Source organism: Amblyomma maculatum, unplaced genomic scaffold (assembly GCF_055883805.1).
Source record: "Amblyomma maculatum isolate TAMU_Amacu unplaced genomic scaffold, ASM5588380v1 scaffold_13, whole genome shotgun sequence".
In the NCBI taxonomy this organism is placed as follows: Eukaryota; Metazoa; Arthropoda; class Arachnida; order Ixodida; family Ixodidae; genus Amblyomma; species Amblyomma maculatum.
The window spans coordinates 34,144,268-34,163,080 of record NW_028146738.1 but is presented as its reverse complement, the minus strand read 5'-3'; the positions used below and the strand labels follow the sequence as shown (position 1 = coordinate 34,163,080).

General features: G+C 43.5%; 1 protein-coding gene across 1 annotated transcript in view; it reads left to right on the top strand.

Moving 5' to 3' along the window:
- LOC146172543 (nose resistant to fluoxetine protein 6-like) overlaps window positions 1-18,813 on the top strand; it is a 68,340-nt gene that overhangs the window by 21,488 nt on the left and 28,039 nt on the right. Inside the window, exons 3-12 of the mRNA XM_084585795.1 lie at window positions 6,542-6,753; window positions 8,780-8,891; window positions 9,773-9,857; window positions 9,992-10,087; window positions 11,100-11,281; window positions 13,345-13,438; window positions 15,535-15,621; window positions 15,700-15,877; window positions 16,264-16,346; window positions 17,419-17,541. Coding sequence (XP_084441921.1) covers window positions 6,542-6,753; window positions 8,780-8,891; window positions 9,773-9,857; window positions 9,992-10,087; window positions 11,100-11,281; window positions 13,345-13,438; window positions 15,535-15,621; window positions 15,700-15,877; window positions 16,264-16,346; window positions 17,419-17,541 — 1,252 coding nt within the window. The remainder of the gene's footprint in view (window positions 1-6,541; window positions 6,754-8,779; window positions 8,892-9,772; window positions 9,858-9,991; window positions 10,088-11,099; window positions 11,282-13,344; window positions 13,439-15,534; window positions 15,622-15,699; window positions 15,878-16,263; window positions 16,347-17,418; window positions 17,542-18,813) is intronic.

The following is an 18,813-nucleotide window of genomic DNA, read 5'->3' as shown; positions in this document are numbered from 1 at the left end:
ATACACTATTGCGTAGTTGGATACAAAGTGAAACCGGTTTGAAACTCCGCCAACACTGATGGCTAATATACAGTGTTCATCCGCAAGAAGAAAGGAGTCTCTGGTTGACACCCGTCTTGTTTCCTCTACACAAAACTAGTCACTAGATGAAATCGCGCTCAAAAAATCTGTTCCTTGCGATACATGAGAGGTAGGCGCAGGTGGCACTAAGCAGGATTAATTAGAAGGATACTGGGATACATTTGTGATGCAGCACAGTCGCCGGAATGTTCACATCCCGCCTATTGCGCTGCAGAGTAATTACACACCCTTCGTCGAAAAGCTATTGTTGCCAACTGCTCTTTGTGTCCCAATATACGTCGAACGCAGTACGGCCTGGAAGAAAAACGCCCCAGCGCGCGGACAGATCTACTCTGAGTCTTTCTTTATCATCATCATCATCATCATCATCAGCCTGATTATACCCACTGCAGGGCGAAGGCCTCTCCCATATTTCTCCACTTAACCCGGTTCTGTGCTTTCTTTATGACACCCATCAACTGCCTCGTATGGTTATCATTTTTTGTTCTCGCGATTGAGCGTCTCGATGATAAATTCGCGAGACAGTTTCCATTCATTGCGCGTATGCATATTTACGCAAGCCTAAGAGCAGCGCGATTTCCAGTGACAGCGGTGCGTGAAGGAATCGACAGCGCGCACCACTTAGGTGCTCCCGCCTTACGACGGGGCACCCGGGCGATATCTCTCTCTGTTCGGGGCTTGACTCGTACCTGAGCAGCTAGAGTTGCGTGGCTATACGTGCAGTATACTCAAATGGTGTCTGTGCTCCGGCGCTTGCGCAGTCGCACTATCGCATGGCAGTGCATTGTAATCCCTCTTTAAAATCCAGTGATAGGCGCGAGATACGGCGTGACGCCACGTGCAAGGGCCACAGAGGAGCACTAAATGGAACGGGACGTCGGTAGCAGGAAACCCTTTCGATTCAGGGAGTTGAAAAACAGCTGTTGGACCACGTGCTGCCTCGTTCAGTTGGTAAGAAACTGGGTTACTTGGCTTGCGATGTTGCAAAATGTTCCCAGTAGCAGAGAGGCCCGCCCAGCATTGCCCCCCGCTCAGAGCGGGCGCTCAACGAGATGAAATTCTGCGAAAGACAGTGAGATTGATTTCACTTACGCGCACTTGTCACCCGGGGAGCTTGCGATGGAGAGTTGGCGCGAAAACGTTGTTCCGTCATGAAGCATTTCAATATCAGTGAAGTCCTAATAGATGCAGGGTAAATGTTCTTGGCTAGTGCTGCGAATGCCATAGCTTTTCAAGTGTGTGACTTCGCTCTTCGAGTTGAGCTTGCTTCTCTGATTCCGCTCGAATAGGGAAGTAGAGTGTTACCTGGTAATGCACGGCTGTGATGCAGGCTTGGACTCTTAATTTTCCCGCTCGAATAGGATCTTCGTGCTCTAAGAAGGCATTTTGCTATTATTATTATTAATTACTAGGCGTTCAATGCCTCTTATACCTATTAAGATGTGGGAAAGCCATGTTTTGCAAGTTTCGCCATTTTCTTGCTAGGTGGTTTCTTTTTTGTTTGTTTGTTTTCACCGAGAGACCGGCATGGAGAGGGGCAGTGTTAGACGCCTTTATTTGGTTTCGATTAGGAGGTAAGGCTCTGATTTCTCTAACTTCTTACTGGACTCCTTCACCGAGAAGTGCGGCATTTCCTGGAATTGATGGCATCCAATTGGAGATATCTACATGTCCTGAATTCATTAAAAATTCTAAATTTCTACTTCAGACTAGCCGCCACCTTGGCTATCGATGGATGCTAAATAGGAAGCGATATGTATGACGTCACTCTTAACGCTGAACAAAAAAACCTTTGCGTCACAGTTTGGATCCAAAATGAAGCGATTTTTTTTATTCCTTCCTGTTCACGCCACTCACGATGTGATATGATGAAGCTAAAGCATGCGAAGTGATTTTTCTTCTTGCGTGAGCATTTGAGGTAGTAATCTCCTTGTAGCGTCTGAGTGATGAAAATAAGATCATTGACGTCATCACCGGTTGACATTCAAAGGTACACTGTTTGATCCCAAGGCAGTGCATGCCCCGCTCAACGCTGCCAAGCAACACTCAGATGACTTTGCACTAGGCATCGTGTGTTTTCTTCCTCCGGGTGTGCGTTACGAAGTTAGAGATCTAGCATCGTCAACCATTACGCCCTCAAGCGGCTCCATACATGGCACGGTCCACTGCAGAGAAATAAAAACACAACCACGGCTTTATTTGATGACTACGCTTTCTTTTCAACTGCTAGAACAAGTAGATATCGCATGCTTCATGTGCGAGATACCCATTTTTAACTCCTGAAAGATGACCGTAGTGTAGAATCTCTTCAGTACACTTTTGAGAAACAACGTGCTAGTGAAGTTTATTCTGATAAGCTGCAGCATATTGAAAATGATTATCATACATTTTGAGTGGTTTTGAAGTTAAATTTACAATTTGGGTATACCTTTGCCACGGTGCAAGGTATATAGGTGGGGACACAACACAGGTGAGGCACTAGACGCAAGTGACCAGATAAAGTACCAGCCACGCTCATTCGAATCGGGCAGCTGATCGCAGCGTCAACGTCGATGTAGCGGTGAATATTTGTCGGAAGGAAAAAAACTGATGCGGCTTAGCTAAGGTTAAGCCTAGATATCTCGAAGCGAAAAGCGTTCCTCTCGTACTTCTGGCGTTTCTGCCGCTAGTTTAGCATTGCGCTTTTCATATATTCGCTGCTTTTTAGCCAACTCCCAAGCTACCACTTCTGTATCGGTGTTTCTACGCCGCCCGACTGTTGCTTCTTCTCCTTCCATGGCAAGAGTCTGCGCCTGTTCTATAAGCAAGCGCGCCTTATCGAGGAGGAGAAGCGGCGGCGCACATGCGCAGTAGCGCGCGGCGGCGGCGGCGAAAGGTCAGGCGACAGAATCAGCGGCGGCAGCGGCGACTGCGGCCACCTGCGCCATGCATGACGTCACTCGGTTTCGCGCACGCATGAGCAGAAAATGGCAAATCTGGGGCTCCGGCTCACCTGAAGCGCGGTGTTGACGAGGCTAGTGAAGCTTTTTGCTTGAAAACACATGCACGAACGCCGCCGTTGCGACAGCAAACAGCTGATATCGCACGGCACGTTTCTCCGTCGCTAGCCGTTCGCGTGGAATGTGTGGTTTCTCCGTACCGCCAGAAGCATCGTCATAGCACTTCATTCTTAAGCGATGTCCATCCCATCAGTGGAGAAGCGAAGTCCGGAAATATTTGTTGGCTTGTCAATGCTATTGATGCAATTTATATCCTAACAACGTAGCAATGAAAAGCTTGAAGTTGCGCCCTATGTTGAAATGCGGTGAAGTTAGAAGCACATCACTCAACCATTGAGTCATAGTTATCCCATTGAAGGCGTTCGGGAAGCACAGTATTCTCACTTTATATAGCATAAATAGGGCACCGAAAGCGAATCCCACGTTCGATAAGGCGAACGGCATGAAATATAAAAAGCCTGTTGGCATTCTTAAACACTTATTTAACGAAGGAAATTCGACAGCGCCCGTCACAGCTTATATGCCACACAAATCACTTGTTTGCGAACGACTGAGTAGACGAATGGGATAAGCAAGCGAACGAAAGTACGAGCGAGCTACGTGCACCAAAACAGGAAGAAATGATGTCATGGGTTGCGGCTTTTTTTTTACATCAAGCAAGCCCAACAGCAATCAATATTTGCACAGACAACTGCATGATCCTTAAAACGCGTAACCGATTGCGCCCGCCATTCTCCCTTTACACATGTATTGTGAGGGTTGTAGACATGCAGGCAATGATGAAGCGAGTTGGCACGCTGCCAAGTTTGCCGGGTGGGTTGCCGCCGCCGACGCTTCCGTAACAATAACAAGCCGTCGTTGCACACCATCTTGCCCTACGCCGACGGGTCGGAAGGGAAGAACTGGTTAGATAAAGTTAACCTCTAAGACGAACTAGGTAGTGTGCATGATCTGCACGCGCAGCAACCATCATCATTTTTTATCGTCGTAACCAGGAACAAAAGTCTCAGTGCGACATTGCAATAGAGTGAAATGGGCACAATCATATTTTCTAAGACCCTGTAAAAATATAAATCTTTACCTGCATTTCAACTAGAATAAGTCATCCCGATCATTTTTTCTGAGTTTGTGTTCCTTAACTAATTCCAGTTAGAGAACCTCTAATTTAAGTGAGGAATGGAGTTACGAGGGAACTGGGGACCAAACGAGTGCACGTTGAGAGGGAAAACAAATGAGCTAGCACATCGATGCGCGAACCAAAAAGTAAAGTAAAAAGAAAGCTAGACGAGCGATAGTTAAGGCTTTGCTGTCAACGAACCACCGCCACTGATGCCCAGCAGGTTCAAATTCAACGCGAAAAATTCTTCGCTTTCTACGCCTTTATTAAAGCATGCACGACGACACTGACTCGCAAAACTGCGCTTAATGATGGACCTAGACAAAAACAACGCTGCAAAATATTTTTTCTTACCATCGGCCGCAGTTTGCGATAAAATTTCCTACAAGAAGCACTCATTCCCCATAGAAAAGTAATGCAGCCTACTACGTCGCGGGCCGCTGAGCGAACTACCACCTCGCAGCGCTAACACGAACTAGAAGACTTTATCTGACACCACTGCGGCCAGCTGTGTCCCCACCTATATATTTTATACCATGAACTTTGGCAAGAAAAAAAATATTCTATACTTGCACTTGCAAATCCGGCCAACTATATCGGTTTTTATTTAGTTTCGCCAGATAACCCTTACAGTTTTACTACTTAGGTCTGGTTAGTTGGGCTATAGTATTTAAGATTAGAATCTATCATGCTGATAAAATTTAAAGCTATCGTGCATCGCAATGGTGGCAGATAAAAAGGAGCCACGTGCGCGAGAGAACGAGCAGACCATAAAGAAAACGTTTCGTGCCAGTTATAATAATCATACGTTGTGGAAAGTTGCTCACCGAAAACCTGGCCCATATGTAGGCTGTTTTTGCTATATGCCATTTCATTTTTATTTCACGTTTCATACCACCGTAGCGTATTCATCGGAGCACTACGATTACTGCGATGTCGCGAAGCGCGATGGAGTAGTTTAGGTATAAAAATTCTCCGGCTACGTCTCGCGATATTTTGATCTACATGGTTTGCCAAACTACTAAAAACGAAAAGGATACTCAACGAGATTAAGTTGCTGTTTTTTAAGATTTCAGAGGAACCCTTATTATTACCCATTTGCACTTCAAGTCTAACAAATTTAGAGAAGCAATTGATGAAACCATTGTTTTTTTCTTGCCGGTAAATTAGACCACAGGCCGCTTGCGAGTCACTGCGCAAAAAGGTACTGATTACATCTTACATCTCCAAAAAAGTGCTAATTAAAAACGCTCAAGTGACAGAGAAAGCTGAAGTTAATGTTATTAGTGGCCGTATTTTAAGGTGAAATAATTTATAAGTTCATGGGCTGTGGAAATGTCCAAAGGAAATGTACGCAGCAAATGTCCGCAGAAAATGTTCACACAAATTAGAAAAAGAAATCTGTGTCCACCGGGAGTCGATCTCCTATCGCTCCGATCTCCTATCCTTGCGATTCCCAGCCGAGCTCGCTAACCGTTAGACCATAATTTTGTCTTTATTCCTATAATTTACAAAAACTACAGCCTGGCCGATTTTTCAAACGTGCGCCAGTTTACACGCAGTACATCTAATTATAAAAAGTTCAAATTGATCACTTTTCTCTATACATTCATATACTCAAGCCCATATGGCTTAGTTTTAAAAACATCAGTTATCTGTAGGACAGAATCCCTAAAGTACTCTCGGATCGGTCTTATGTAAAGATCAGCGTGACGAACGGCCGTTCGGCGTTTCCTCACTCTGTGCAAACCTAATAGCATTATCGCGTCATACGAAATATCATCATCATTTCCCACGGCTCAGTTTCTAGCTCACTAGGCCGCTTTCTTCTTGGTTACCTGTCTTCTACACGATACACACAACGAAAAATATTTCTAATGATCCCCTTGCATGTGGGGAGTTTATAATGAACCAGTCACAGCTGGCTTCTCTCTTTGTCTTGCGTTAGGATTATAGTCGCGATGAGAACGACGTTGCAATCATCGACAATAATAATTATGATAGTAGTGATGACAATGACGGTACATTTAGCTGATAACAATAAAAGTAGCGATAGTGATGATGATGACGGCAGGGATGACAATGACGAGGCAGTTAGTGAAAACAGTCATGTAAAGAGGCTTTCGCAATTCCCGCTCTGAAGAAGTGTAATTTTTTGGCAGAAAGAGATACCCAGAGAAAAGCTGTCGTGTTCTAACTTGACTACTTTTTGCCGGGTACGACGCGCTTACCTATAAGGTCATTCCTATAAAGGGGACCTATAACATCACCATAAGGTCATTATAGAAGGTCATTCAACGTTCAGTAGCCCGCTGGTCACATGTACAAATTTCACTTCTCGCAGTGTTCGACGCATCGGGCAAGTACCCAACGGGGGCGCTGCAGGCCACCAAGGCTGACCTGGGCGCCTTCGACGAGTGCATCGAGACCGTGGTGCGGGACAACGACGGTTACGTGACCGCGCGGGGCCAGTATTGCAACCTGCTCTACTTCGCCACCAACGACACTGACGTGCAACGCTACATACTGTCCGCAATGACCATGGTGCACCCTCGGGTTAGCCTTTTTAGTTCATTAACTCCAGCGCATAAATATAGTGTTGAGGTTGGTGCCAGATACGTGCCAACCGGAACAAGCTTACTAACACACGCGCCTTTCGCGGGAGCCTGTATTTTAAATATTTTGCGTGACCCTAGCTATCAACTTACGACTGCCATTGACAGATCGCGTGCATCTACTGTTTCGCTTAAGCTATTCTAATCCAAGTAGTGACACGCGCGAACACGCGCTCTCATTCCTCCGTGTTCGCACCCTCTCCCCCGTAGTCTTACTCGGCAGGAGGAGGTAACAGTGCGCCGGATTGGGGCATGGGTGGCTCTGACCCCATCTGTACGACATTGCTGGCGTCATAAAAATCTGCCAGTGACTGACAGGTGCCCTCACTGTGACACTGCACCTGAGGTCTGCGATGTGCGTCACTTGTTGTGGACGGGTCCATCAACTACTCACATTAGACAAATGATACTCATGAAGGTGGACCTGCGGTGGAATCGCGATTGTGATTACGAGAAGTGGACAATGGACAATCGCTATACTGCCAACCTTCTCGAATTCATAAGCACAACTGGACTGCACTCCTTCTTTTAACTTTCTATCTCCTGCATCCCATTCCCCCTTTCTCAACTTATGCCTTGTGGCAAACGTTTCGAAAAAAAAAAAGGAGTGACTGACGCACCCTCCCCAGTGAAGAAAAGCTATGGTTTGATACTGCATACGCGGTGACGGAGAGCCACACATATTGCATCCGCTGGATGGACTGCGTTGTATCTTCCCATTGACCATCGTCATTATCGTCCCCTATATTGACATAACAGCGCCAGAAAAACGTAGAGGCCTGCCTAGATGGATACGGAGTGCGTGACCAACCACCAAGCTCAATCGCGCTGAAACCTAAAAACGTCGACAGGAACTAGCGAACAGTGCGCGCGCATTTAGAGTTCCGGATGTAAAGGCGCCATTTAAGCTGCATACTTGGTAATATAACCACAGGAAGGATACTGCGCCACTCAAATCTATGTCGGTGATTGCATTCCTTCTGCGAGCAGCAGTTAGCACTGGCGCCACCGGCAAAGTTTTGTTTTGCTGCTCTCGTGTAGAATCTTTATATTGTTCGGAATATTTCGTGATGTAAAGCAATGAACCGGCATTTGCTACGACCGGTTACTTCCTAAAGCGTCGGATTTTTAAAAACACTTTTTTCTTGGTTTATTCTGTTTAAAAAAGATCCTTCATAAAGTTATAAAAGATTTGTAATTTTCCGCTTTTAATTAACTCTAAACGTTAAAGTTTATAAACGCGATACTGTTAAAGGCGCCGTTCACTGAAGCCCCGGCGTTGGTGTTTTGAGCAAAAAATCCCGAGAATGATGCTAGCAGCTAACATGACCGCGCACCGACTGGACGATTACATCTGGCAGAAGCCGCAAACACGGAGCTCTCCATTATCGGGAGAGCGATATCTGAATCAGCCTACTAGGACCCTTGCATTTATGTTACCCTTCTGAACGCAGCCGTATGAACGCAGGTGCGTTCATACGGCTTGGTTAAAGCAGGCCTTTATATGTGAGCTGGTAGCCCACGCTATCTCCTCACGCCCTTAAAGGCGAAGCTTAAGTGTGCCCCGTGATTATGAGGTCAGTTCTAATCCTGATTATCACGGAAAACCACAGTTGCTTTCTCTGGCACACATATTAAGGTAATGACGAATGGAGACCTGTGCAAGAGAGAAATGTGAATAAGTAACAGGAAATTTAAATTATGTACAACAGGACATCTAGGCTAATAATATTTCATAATGATTCTCGTTTCCTCGGGTAGAAAAAAAAATTACCGCAAAGGTTTACCAATATATCGTAAAGTTATATTAATGTTGGCCAGTACAAACTAGAGAAGGGTGCAAGGCAACAAGAAAGCCAAGAAAGAGTAAAAATAAACAATGGGACGTATTCCTCTACACTCAGCCACTGCAGGGTAAGCTTTAGCTATTTAAATCACGTTCATGAGGCTTGCGTTTCTTCTTGCAGGTGAAAGACTTCAAGGAGCACGTGTTCAATTCCAAGATACCGACGTTACGGCTGGGAATATGTGTGCTCAATTACTGCACGGAGCAAGAGCTTCAAGAATTGATCACCGCATGTGAGTTATTCACTGTGTGTTCAAGGGTACATGGCTTTAATGTGACAAAAATGTAGCCCGGCCAAATTATGCAGGAGACAATCAGAAAAATATGTCAATCAATGGTTTGGCATTTTGCATTTAAACGTGTACGCATATAAAATGCAGTAGTTTTATTGGGCCTAAATATAACATCAAACAAAATGCTTGTAAATGACTTGGTAATAGATAACAACGTGAAGTCTAATAATAGCCGCTGCTTAGTTGCCCAATTTTTGGTTGATCACTGATGTTCATTTTCTTACTTCAGTAATAAAGCATTGCTTCTTCGGACGCATCTATGCAGTTTTTCATATCTCTTTCTACTGACAGTATAAATACGACTCCTTGAGGGTATATATAGCGAGGCCTCTATTTCTCGCTGGCTGTATAGTGAAGATAATGCAGGGAATGTCGAAATTATTTTGTTACTTTTGTCACATTATCATTTTCGTGTAATGTTGTCCCCCAGTGCTTGTCATCGGTAGGCAGCATCACACATCGCCCAACGTGTAATAATCACTGATCTGGGCTGTAAACAGCGTAAGCTTGTGCTACCAGCACATTCGAACGACTGCGGTTGTCGTGTGCTCCTTTTCTGATATTATATTCCCTACTGACTCATCACACGCGTGAGCATCAGTTGGAGTATTCTATGCGGTGGATTGTTCCTGGTTAATAATGACTTTCAGACTTTCATGACCAAGAAATCTTACAGGCGCACTTTCAATCAAGCTGTAGCGCTGTGAGACAAACGCTGTTGAGTTTTATTTTTATCTCGTTAGTTGAATAAAGCATACTAGGCTCCGATTGAAACTGGCAATATCTATATTGTTCAATCGGTCCACGTGGCCATGTTTCAGTGGTTCCGAACCAAGTGCGCCTCCGTGTGGAAAACTGCGTCGACGGCGACTTCCCTCCACTAAGTCGAACACAGGTCACCATCACGTGAGTACGACAGACAGGTTTGATGTAAGTGCGACACTGCGGTTTCGCATAAAGGAGATACAAAAAAGAAACAAATCAATTTTTTTCCAGTGTGGCCACTTCCAGACTCCTTACTGTCTCTTCAATTTTTACAGATCTGTTTTGGGCGTTATCACTTTCACCATCATCATTGGTACAGTTACGGACGCGTTCACGTCAAGAAAAACGAAGCCAGCTAGCAACGGTATGTTGTTACTGAAACGACCTCACTGCACGGTGTATTTTATCCAGACGGAAACAACACTGTTTTTTTGCGAGTTCAAACGTTCATAAATTTGCATCCGAAATATTATAACATAATAAAATTATCTCAAACAGTAGTGCACGCAATGCCTGTAGCACAGTGTTCAAAAAGGGAGCACCATCCGAGTCGATAAATGAAACATCATTCATATAGTCTTATCAACCTAATAAAGTAGGTTTGGTTCTCATTTTTAAGAGAAACGTGAGCTGACACATGGTCGCTTGAAGGCTTCGGCGCACCTAAAGTTTGCTTTTTGCCGCTGTTGTGACCGACATCTCGGTCGTCTCCGTCATAAAACTCCTAAGCGGGCAAAGCTGCGATGCCAGCATAGCATGTTGCGAGGAGTCCAAGAGGAACTTCAGTGTCATCATTGTAAAGGAAAAATGGGGCGTGACCGCGCAGACACAAGGAGGCTGTTCTGTACTACGTCAGTAAGCGCCCATGAGAGGCTAGAGATAGGTGCCACGATATTCTCTTTTTTAGAGGATGAAGTTGCCGATATTATAATTTGTGGAGAAAGGGGCTTTTTTGTTTTCTATGAGCGGAGAGAGTTTTTTTCTTATTTGTTGCTTTACCCCAAATACTATTTTTGGGGGTATTAATTTTACGATATAAAGCATTGTGTTGTCATCGCATGTAGTCATTTTGTACAGCGATGTTTAGCAGAGGCCTTGTTTACACAGTTTCAGTTTCAACAAAAATTTGCTCTCTTGAGAAGATTTTGGCGGTTCTGGTGAACTTGTAATCTTAACTAGCCAACATTGTTTGCCCACGTGAGAAATTGCCGCCTTCATAACTGATGTTATGTATAAGACATTCTCTGGGGCACCATTCAGTTCAAAATCTCAGGTAAAGTTATATAACTTCTCGGCTGCAGCGAACTATGCTCGAATTTCGCGTTCTTTTAGTTGTAAGCAATCAAACCGCGTTTTCTTTCTTCCAGAACATTCAAAAGGCAGCGAAATTCTTGTCGAGTCGCTGAAGTCCTTCTCCGTGATATCGAACACCAGAATGCTGCTGAGCATCGCGAAAGAGAAAGGCTCCGACTCCCGCCGTTACCGCTTCCTGCACGGGATTCGATTTCTGAGCATCGCATGGGTCGTGGTGGGCCACTGCTACGGTTCGCCTTCAGATACCTGGTGTGAGTGAATGCAGCAGCCTCCATGTTCACTAATACCTTGATTCCCAACATACCGCTATGACCCTGTGTGAAATGCAGATGTAGCTTTGTCGGGACCAGCCTAAAGGCTATCGTTGTGAAACGGGTAAGATAAGCATCGCTGCGATCTTATGAAGCGTTAATGGGCGGCGCAGAGAAGAAAAGCGAGAGGATGAGTATGTCCTGACTCTTATTCTCCTGTCGTTTCCGCTAGAGATTTGTATTCTAGCACGAAGACTTTGTATATAGGAAAATTAGCAAATTTTGCCTATTTTCTATATTGTTTATTGTATGTGAAGATATATGTGCTTAATACTATATGGTTGCCTCTTCTATGCCAACGTGCCCTGGAGGCATCATTTTTAACTGACAAAAATGACCTGGCAGCGTTAACAGCCTACCAGGCGTTTAGCATTTGCTCTTGGCACCCGTCTATTTATACACCTTCGGCGTGGCTGATTAAACGAGAATTGCAATATATGCTGTCTCCAATAACTCCTACAAGTTGAGAATGTAATTGCTTATCACCCACTTGAGTGCGGCCATGCGCTCACTCTTATGACGCTGCATCCCAGTCGAAAAAACTACAGAACCGTGTCAAAAATACGACGCAATATTCTGTAATTCTGTCGTAAACGTCAGATTTTTTTGTAGTTCTGTGGTACTTTTCTGTAGTTCTGTAGACTTTCTGTAGTATATGCTTGTTGTTTGTAGTTCAGTAGCACTGTTCTGTTGTGAATACAGAAATTTCTGATGTTACTACAGAGTGTTCTGCTGTCACAACACGTTTCCCGCCAAAAACCGCACAGAAATTCTGTCTTAACAGCAGAAAATTTTCTGTAGTTCTTTCCGACTGGGATGACAGTGCTATGACGGGTGCTCAGTGCTATTTTTCTCGGTTGACGATCTCGAGGGTTCCACTATGTTCCATGATATTATGGCATTGCAATTTTCAACTCGACATCCGTAGACATACGCGAATACCCCTGCTTAGAGTGAGGCGCTGTACTCAGTTTTAAAATCTTATAGATGACAGCGGGGACAGCATCAGGTGAAATTTAGAGAAAATTATTTTGGATATAATTTCTTTCTTAATATATCAATCAGGGTAAATCATAATTCTATAACACTTTAGATTGAATCTGAAGTTGTAAATGTTTTAGCATAGATGTTGGCACAGAAGTTCTTGTCGTCCCTTCTAAAACGATTTAACCGTTAAACATTTCGAAGTGGAATATTTCGACCATCAGCTTCACAGGTTTTGATTTTTGTATACGCTGTGAAGGTAGCTTGCAATTGCGTAGTTGCAACCTAAGCGTACACACTCAAGCACATGATTCTATTAATGCGAAAGGTAAAGAAGTTTCAACACATAGTTAAACACTACTGCATATTTTGGTGCGACACGTTTCCTCCTACTTCCAAAATAGTTTTCTTGCCGAATACTTAAACAGGTAGCTCCGCTTTATCAGATAAATAATAAAAAACCTGGCCTGTGCGAATGACTATTTCATTTCATATAGGGGACACCAGAAACGCTCTGTGCTCGTTTACTGCTAAGCGTATTGTGTGCACGATCGCATCAATTCTAACTGGAATAGACTACTTTTCACTTACTCCCTGCTGTTCTGTGAGTCAGCACAGAAGTTACTCCCTAAAGTTTCAGCATTAGGAAACCCGAGGTCATTATTACTCCGTATGTAAAATATTCGACATCTGAAACAAGAGTTACATTTCCTAACTTTGAAGATAGGGTAGGATAGGAAATACGTTAGTTTCTCTAGGAAGGTCTTGTGCTAGTAGCAGAAGAGGTCCATCTTCCGTCTTCTCACAGGGTCGGTGCAAAAAGCCGTGCAAATTCGACTGTACTTATACACTTTGAATGACATGAAGGGTTAGTTGAGTTGAGGGTCTTAAATGGTTGACCTCTTTTAAAGACCACTGCGCTATGGTAAGCTGCTAAGTGTGCACTGGCGCACGCAGTTTGCATTCTCATGACATACTTTTGTTTCCAACGTGACCTGGCAATTTGTGTTTTTTTTCAGCTCGAGTTGTGAACAACATTGTATTTGCCGACCGTTGGTTCACGATGATTGTTCCGGCGGGATTCATCGGTGTGGACACTTTCTTCTTCTTAAGGTGAGCGTGAATGTTGCGCGCTGCCAAATGAATTCATGTGTAATGGCACATCACAAAATTAAGAGCTTTCAAAGAATTCCTCACCATGTTCAAAACAAGCATCCAAGTATTTAAAATAAATCAAAGCGCTTTTTGTGCTTAATACATTTAACATATTAAGACTGGTGTGAATCTGGCATGATGAGATGCCTTGTTAGAATAGCGTCAGTTGCAGTTCTGCTGAAATATACGACGAATTCTGGAAGGAATGGCGCGGCAGTTAAAGAGTAAATATTACAAAGGATGCACAAGCGCAAGCAAGGGTTTTCGTACCTTCTTTCCGTTATTTTTTATTCCTTTCTTTCATCATTTCTCTCTTTCTTTCTTTCTTTTAGTTCATTTCTATCCTTCATTCTTACTTTCTTTCCCTCTCTTTCTTTCTCTTCTTTCTTCCTCTATACTCGCTTTCTTTTTACTTTCGTGCTTGCTTTCTTTCTTTATTTACGTAACGTCTATAAGGTAAGGTCTGCTGACTGGAATGCTGGGCTTCTAGAATGCCGCAGCTAGTTGCACGCTTTTAGACGCGTTAATATATGCAGGGCGAATGATATGGACGATGGTTTCTACAATTTCATAGCCAAATCTCTCTCTTTTTATGCACCTGGCTACAACCAGCTCTAATATTTAAACCGACGACTAACGCTTCTTGCTAGGTATAGTCCGTTATTCGTGCGCATCACTAAAGTGAATGTGACAAAATAAATAGTTACATCCACAGATCCTAATTTCTTCGCGCGGCTATGATGGCCTTGTTCATGAAGCAGAAAGCAAACACGATGTGTTCCTGCGAATTTCAGATAGGAAGCATATGCTGTGTAGCCCACGGTCATTTCGCCAACTTGCTGCAGCCACAGTGAACCATTTAGTTTCTTGCCCCGCCGGGGTGGCGCAGTGGTTACGGCGCTCCACTACTGTTCCCAAGGACGTGGGATCGAACCCCGGCCACGGCGGCCGCTTTTCGATGGAGCGAAAAGCAAGGCGCCCGTGTGCTGTGCGATGCCAGTGCAGGTTAAGGAACCCCAGGTGGTCGAAATTTCCGGAGGCCTCCACTACGGCGTCTCTCATACCTGAGTTGCTTTGGACGTTAAACCTCACAAACCATCACCATTTAGTTTCGCAAAACAAGACGCTGCTTTTTGCGCACTACTGGTTTTAAGTTTATAGAGGTGGTAATAACATCTTGATGTCATTTTATTGCTTTGCTCAAACTGACTTTAGTGGCCTTGGGGGTTGAATCATTTTGTAGAGGGTGCCGTACGCTGGAGCATCTAGATGGACGCCCATTGACTCAAATTAAGATTTTAGCCACGGCGATTGTCTGCGGTGAAGGCCTCCCAGGCACTGGTCCGCTTTATGAAAAGCACAGGCCTAATCGAAAGACTATGAGTTTGCTGTTATGTTAAGTGATATGACTGTGACGGTGATGTGATGTGGCATGTCTGAGATGTGACGGTACTAACTTCAAACATCCCTCTCTCACAACCTTTATATCCACTCACCCCCTTCCCCCAGTGCAGGGTAGCAAACTGGTTGCTTTAACGGGTTAACCTCCCTGCCTTTCCTCCTCATCTTCCTCCTCCTCCTTGTACAGGGCGAACAAACGAACCACAGAAGGAGAAAAAGCAGCAGGTAATAAAATTATTAGACAGATGTTGGGAACATTTTAAGGAAGTTATTGGAGAAATTCATAACACACAAAGCTGTTATAAAGGTACAAAATTATTCAGTGAAATAGGCGCTAAGATCGCCAGAGAGGTGGGGTCCGATCATTGCTAATAGAAGGTATATTGCACTCTCCTGCAGTGGAGTTTGCCTTCAAACAGCAGTAATGTGAAAACTCCTGCTTGCATGCCTTTCTGCCCGATACGCGTGGAAGTTTTGGCACTTTCTGTGACCAGCTTCACGTGGTTAAATTCTTGAGGCTGCATATTGTCCTGTCTGACTCCACCGTACAATAAAGTTGTGAATCGTTTGTTCATTTCAGCGGTTTTCTCTTAGCATATTGCCCTGTCTGACTCCACCGTACAATAAAGTTGTGAATCGTTTGTTCATTTCAGCGGTTTTCTCTTAGCATACGCCGTGTCAAAGCAAACGAAAACCGGGCCGTTTCTTTTCGCCATCGCTGTCGTACGGCGTTATATAAGGTAAGAATTATGACAGACTGTCGCCTATGATGCATTTGTGGCGTACATTGCACAATGCAAAGAAATGATTGCCTGCAGGACAATGTTGCCGCCATTCTTCCTCATCATGTGTATGTACATGCTACCTGCAATTACGTCTGGACCGGACGCAAAGACGTACTTTGACAACTTTTACTACGAAGTGAAAAGGCACTGGAAGACATTATTGTTGCAAGTGAACAACTACAATCACGAAGATAATGGTAGTGGGAAGCTGGTGAGATTTTCACGTCTTCTTTGTAAGTTTTATTTGTGGTGCCGACTAAAGAATTTTTTTCAGAGATTTTAAATAATGCATGATGTCTAGAGATAATGAAAGCGAATTATTTGTGTATTTAAACGGGCCAATAATAATCGTAATGCATTTTATACCTTTTTCTTTTTTTTCCCTTTGGCGGAAAAAGCTGTGGCCCAATGTTCCGGTTTAAGCTACAGCTGTATCAAAATAAACGTAATTTTATGTATTCATAGATGGGCGATATAGCGGATAAAGAACATTTCCATTCCCTTGACATAATGATTGCGCTTCATTCATAGGAGCCACATGCCGGATAGTATTGTAATCTCGTGCAACCAGTCATTTTAAATTTTCTTTTCTTGCAGCCTATACTTCCACATTTTTGGTACCTGTCGCTGGATTTCCAGTTCTTCCTTATCACCCTAATCATACTTCTTGTTTTCAAAAGGTGAGGTTTTTGGCCTGCAACTGGACCATCAAAATTTTGTTGTGAAATTACTGTATAAAAGAAGGGACATGCGGTGAAGACTCTAGGGGAACCATACTTTGCCTCATATTTATATACCACCACTGTGTAAACGACCACTGACTCCTCCTGTTTGAGAGACAGTTTGAAGCATATCACTCGTACGAAGAGTTCTTGACTAACTGGCTCGCATCCCTTCGGCAATCATTCTTACAACTTTACTTAAGAAAACAGAATGAATGGTGTATGGGCAAGGTCAGGAAAGCATTTATTTAATAGTATCACTTTCGTGAACAGCAAGTTATTTTACCTGGTAATATTTTTACCTGGTTTACTTTACCGCGTATGGTAAAGTCGTGTCAGGAATATTTGCCATATTCCGTAAAAGTTAACACGACAGTACCAAATTATTGAGCAAATTCTTACGCAGAGAACCGGAATTTATAGCAGCACTGGGCGAAAGAGCTGTTCTTTTTTTAAAATAAATTTCGGTGCTTCTACAACGGCTGACGAAGTCACTTAATTACAGTAGATCGTGCCCACAGTTTGCTGTCTATTATCCCTGATATTTATTGCTTCGTGAGCTGGTAGAGGGGGAGAGACAACATTTTTACAAGATTGGCTGAGCTGAACGCTATTTTAAAAGGTTACTGGGTTGTTTAACACGCTCTGAGGCTTGAGCCCAGAAGGGGATAATCATTTCATCCAAATGAGAATAGAGCATCTGTAATTGGAGCAGCAACCGCGTTGTTGTCTTTAGTACGAGGGTTCCGCAGCTGCCGTGCTGGTGGACGGATAGTAGTAAGCTCTATTTTTATTGTTCGGGTTCTATTTTGCTTTGGAAGGTGATTTTTATCAGCGATATATCTTATGACTCCGAAATAGCAAGAAATGGAGAAGAGTATCCTTACGGTCTACTGATCCGAATGATTGTTGTGTCTTTCTCTGAAGGTAGGAAATACATCCAGCCACCTTTGTACTTCCTACATCTTACCCTTGCTGCTGCTTCTTGGGTTGCATATTTCCACTAGGCTCATTACTTTTTCTCTTTCAGTAAGCCTCGTTTAACCATAGCCATCTTCGCCATTTTAACTCTCGTGGGAAGCGCCGTGGGGACGTGGCAAGTGGCTGGGAATGACATGCCACCATTCATTGTCGTCGTCGACGAGTCGGTTGCGTAAGTTTCTGCCAGCACTTTTCATCTAAGGCTTTGGGCTCCACGCGCGTATTTAATCCAAGTGCTTCAAGGGATAATTAGAATGGATAAAATTCCCTGTCAACAAATCCATAAATTAATATATTGTTTCAAAACAGAATGCCGAAATCTGAATTCGGCAGTGGACAAAACAAGTGCCGCTTATGAGTGGTACATACACCTTGTTCAAGGGTACATCCACCGCATTCACGTCTGAACGTTTCCTGGCATATTATATATTGCCTCATCTAAAGCTCTCCTGGTTCAAAAACTGGCATTAAATTGTGGAATAACTTTGCAATCCGGCTCGGCGGGTGTCTGGCCTTTATCAATTACTAACCTTCTGGGTACCTTATTATCGTCGACGTGAAGGCAAAAATGCCTTGCGTTTCATGATGCTAATGAAATTTGAGTAGGGTCCAAACTATCATCAACTGTAAGTAGACTAACAAAAGCCTTCACAATTCCATAGACTCAACAAGAGTTTTCTAATTATAATAACAAAGAACGCCGGGGTATGGAAAATAAGGATGGGTTGAATTGGAAGTGGCGCTTACACAGGTGGGATATTGATTACGTTTGCGTACTTTATGGGCGAGAGGAAGGGTTAGGTGATGAATGCATGCGTAAACGTCAGAATTAGGTTGATGAATTGGTGATGAAATGAGTGATACTTACGAATGATAAGAAAGATATGCCTTCTGAGCAGTATAATTGCCAATTGTAAATAAGCGTTACAATAGCAAATACAGGGGTTCTCCTAGTTTAAACAAGGCTGTGTCCTGATTTACTTTCGTCAAGCACCTGGCTTCAAAATTTCAACAAAATTTATGGATGGCACTGAATAATGATATGAGCGCTTAACCTATTTAGTGCAGGTCGATGTAACACAAACAAATTCACTTTAATTCGAAACCAAATAACACTAGGGATCAGGGTATTTTAGAAATGCTTATCCTGAGCTTTATTATTCAAAAACTCATTAAAAATTGAGTCGTCTTTGTTCAAACATTCGCCATTCAGCCGCAAAGGTTACTCGAGCCAGAACACTGATTTTCTCAGCATCAAACCTATTTTAGAGACGCCATTAAATTGGTCTCTGAAGAATTTAAGCATTTGTTTTTCTTTCAGTTCGCATTTTACCTTTTTGTAAGTCAACAATGTTTTTCGTTTCGTGGACATTACTAGCTGGCTTCAGAAGCTAGGAAAATTGTACAAGTTTGTTTTCATTTTTGGTTGAAAGGCAAGACAGCA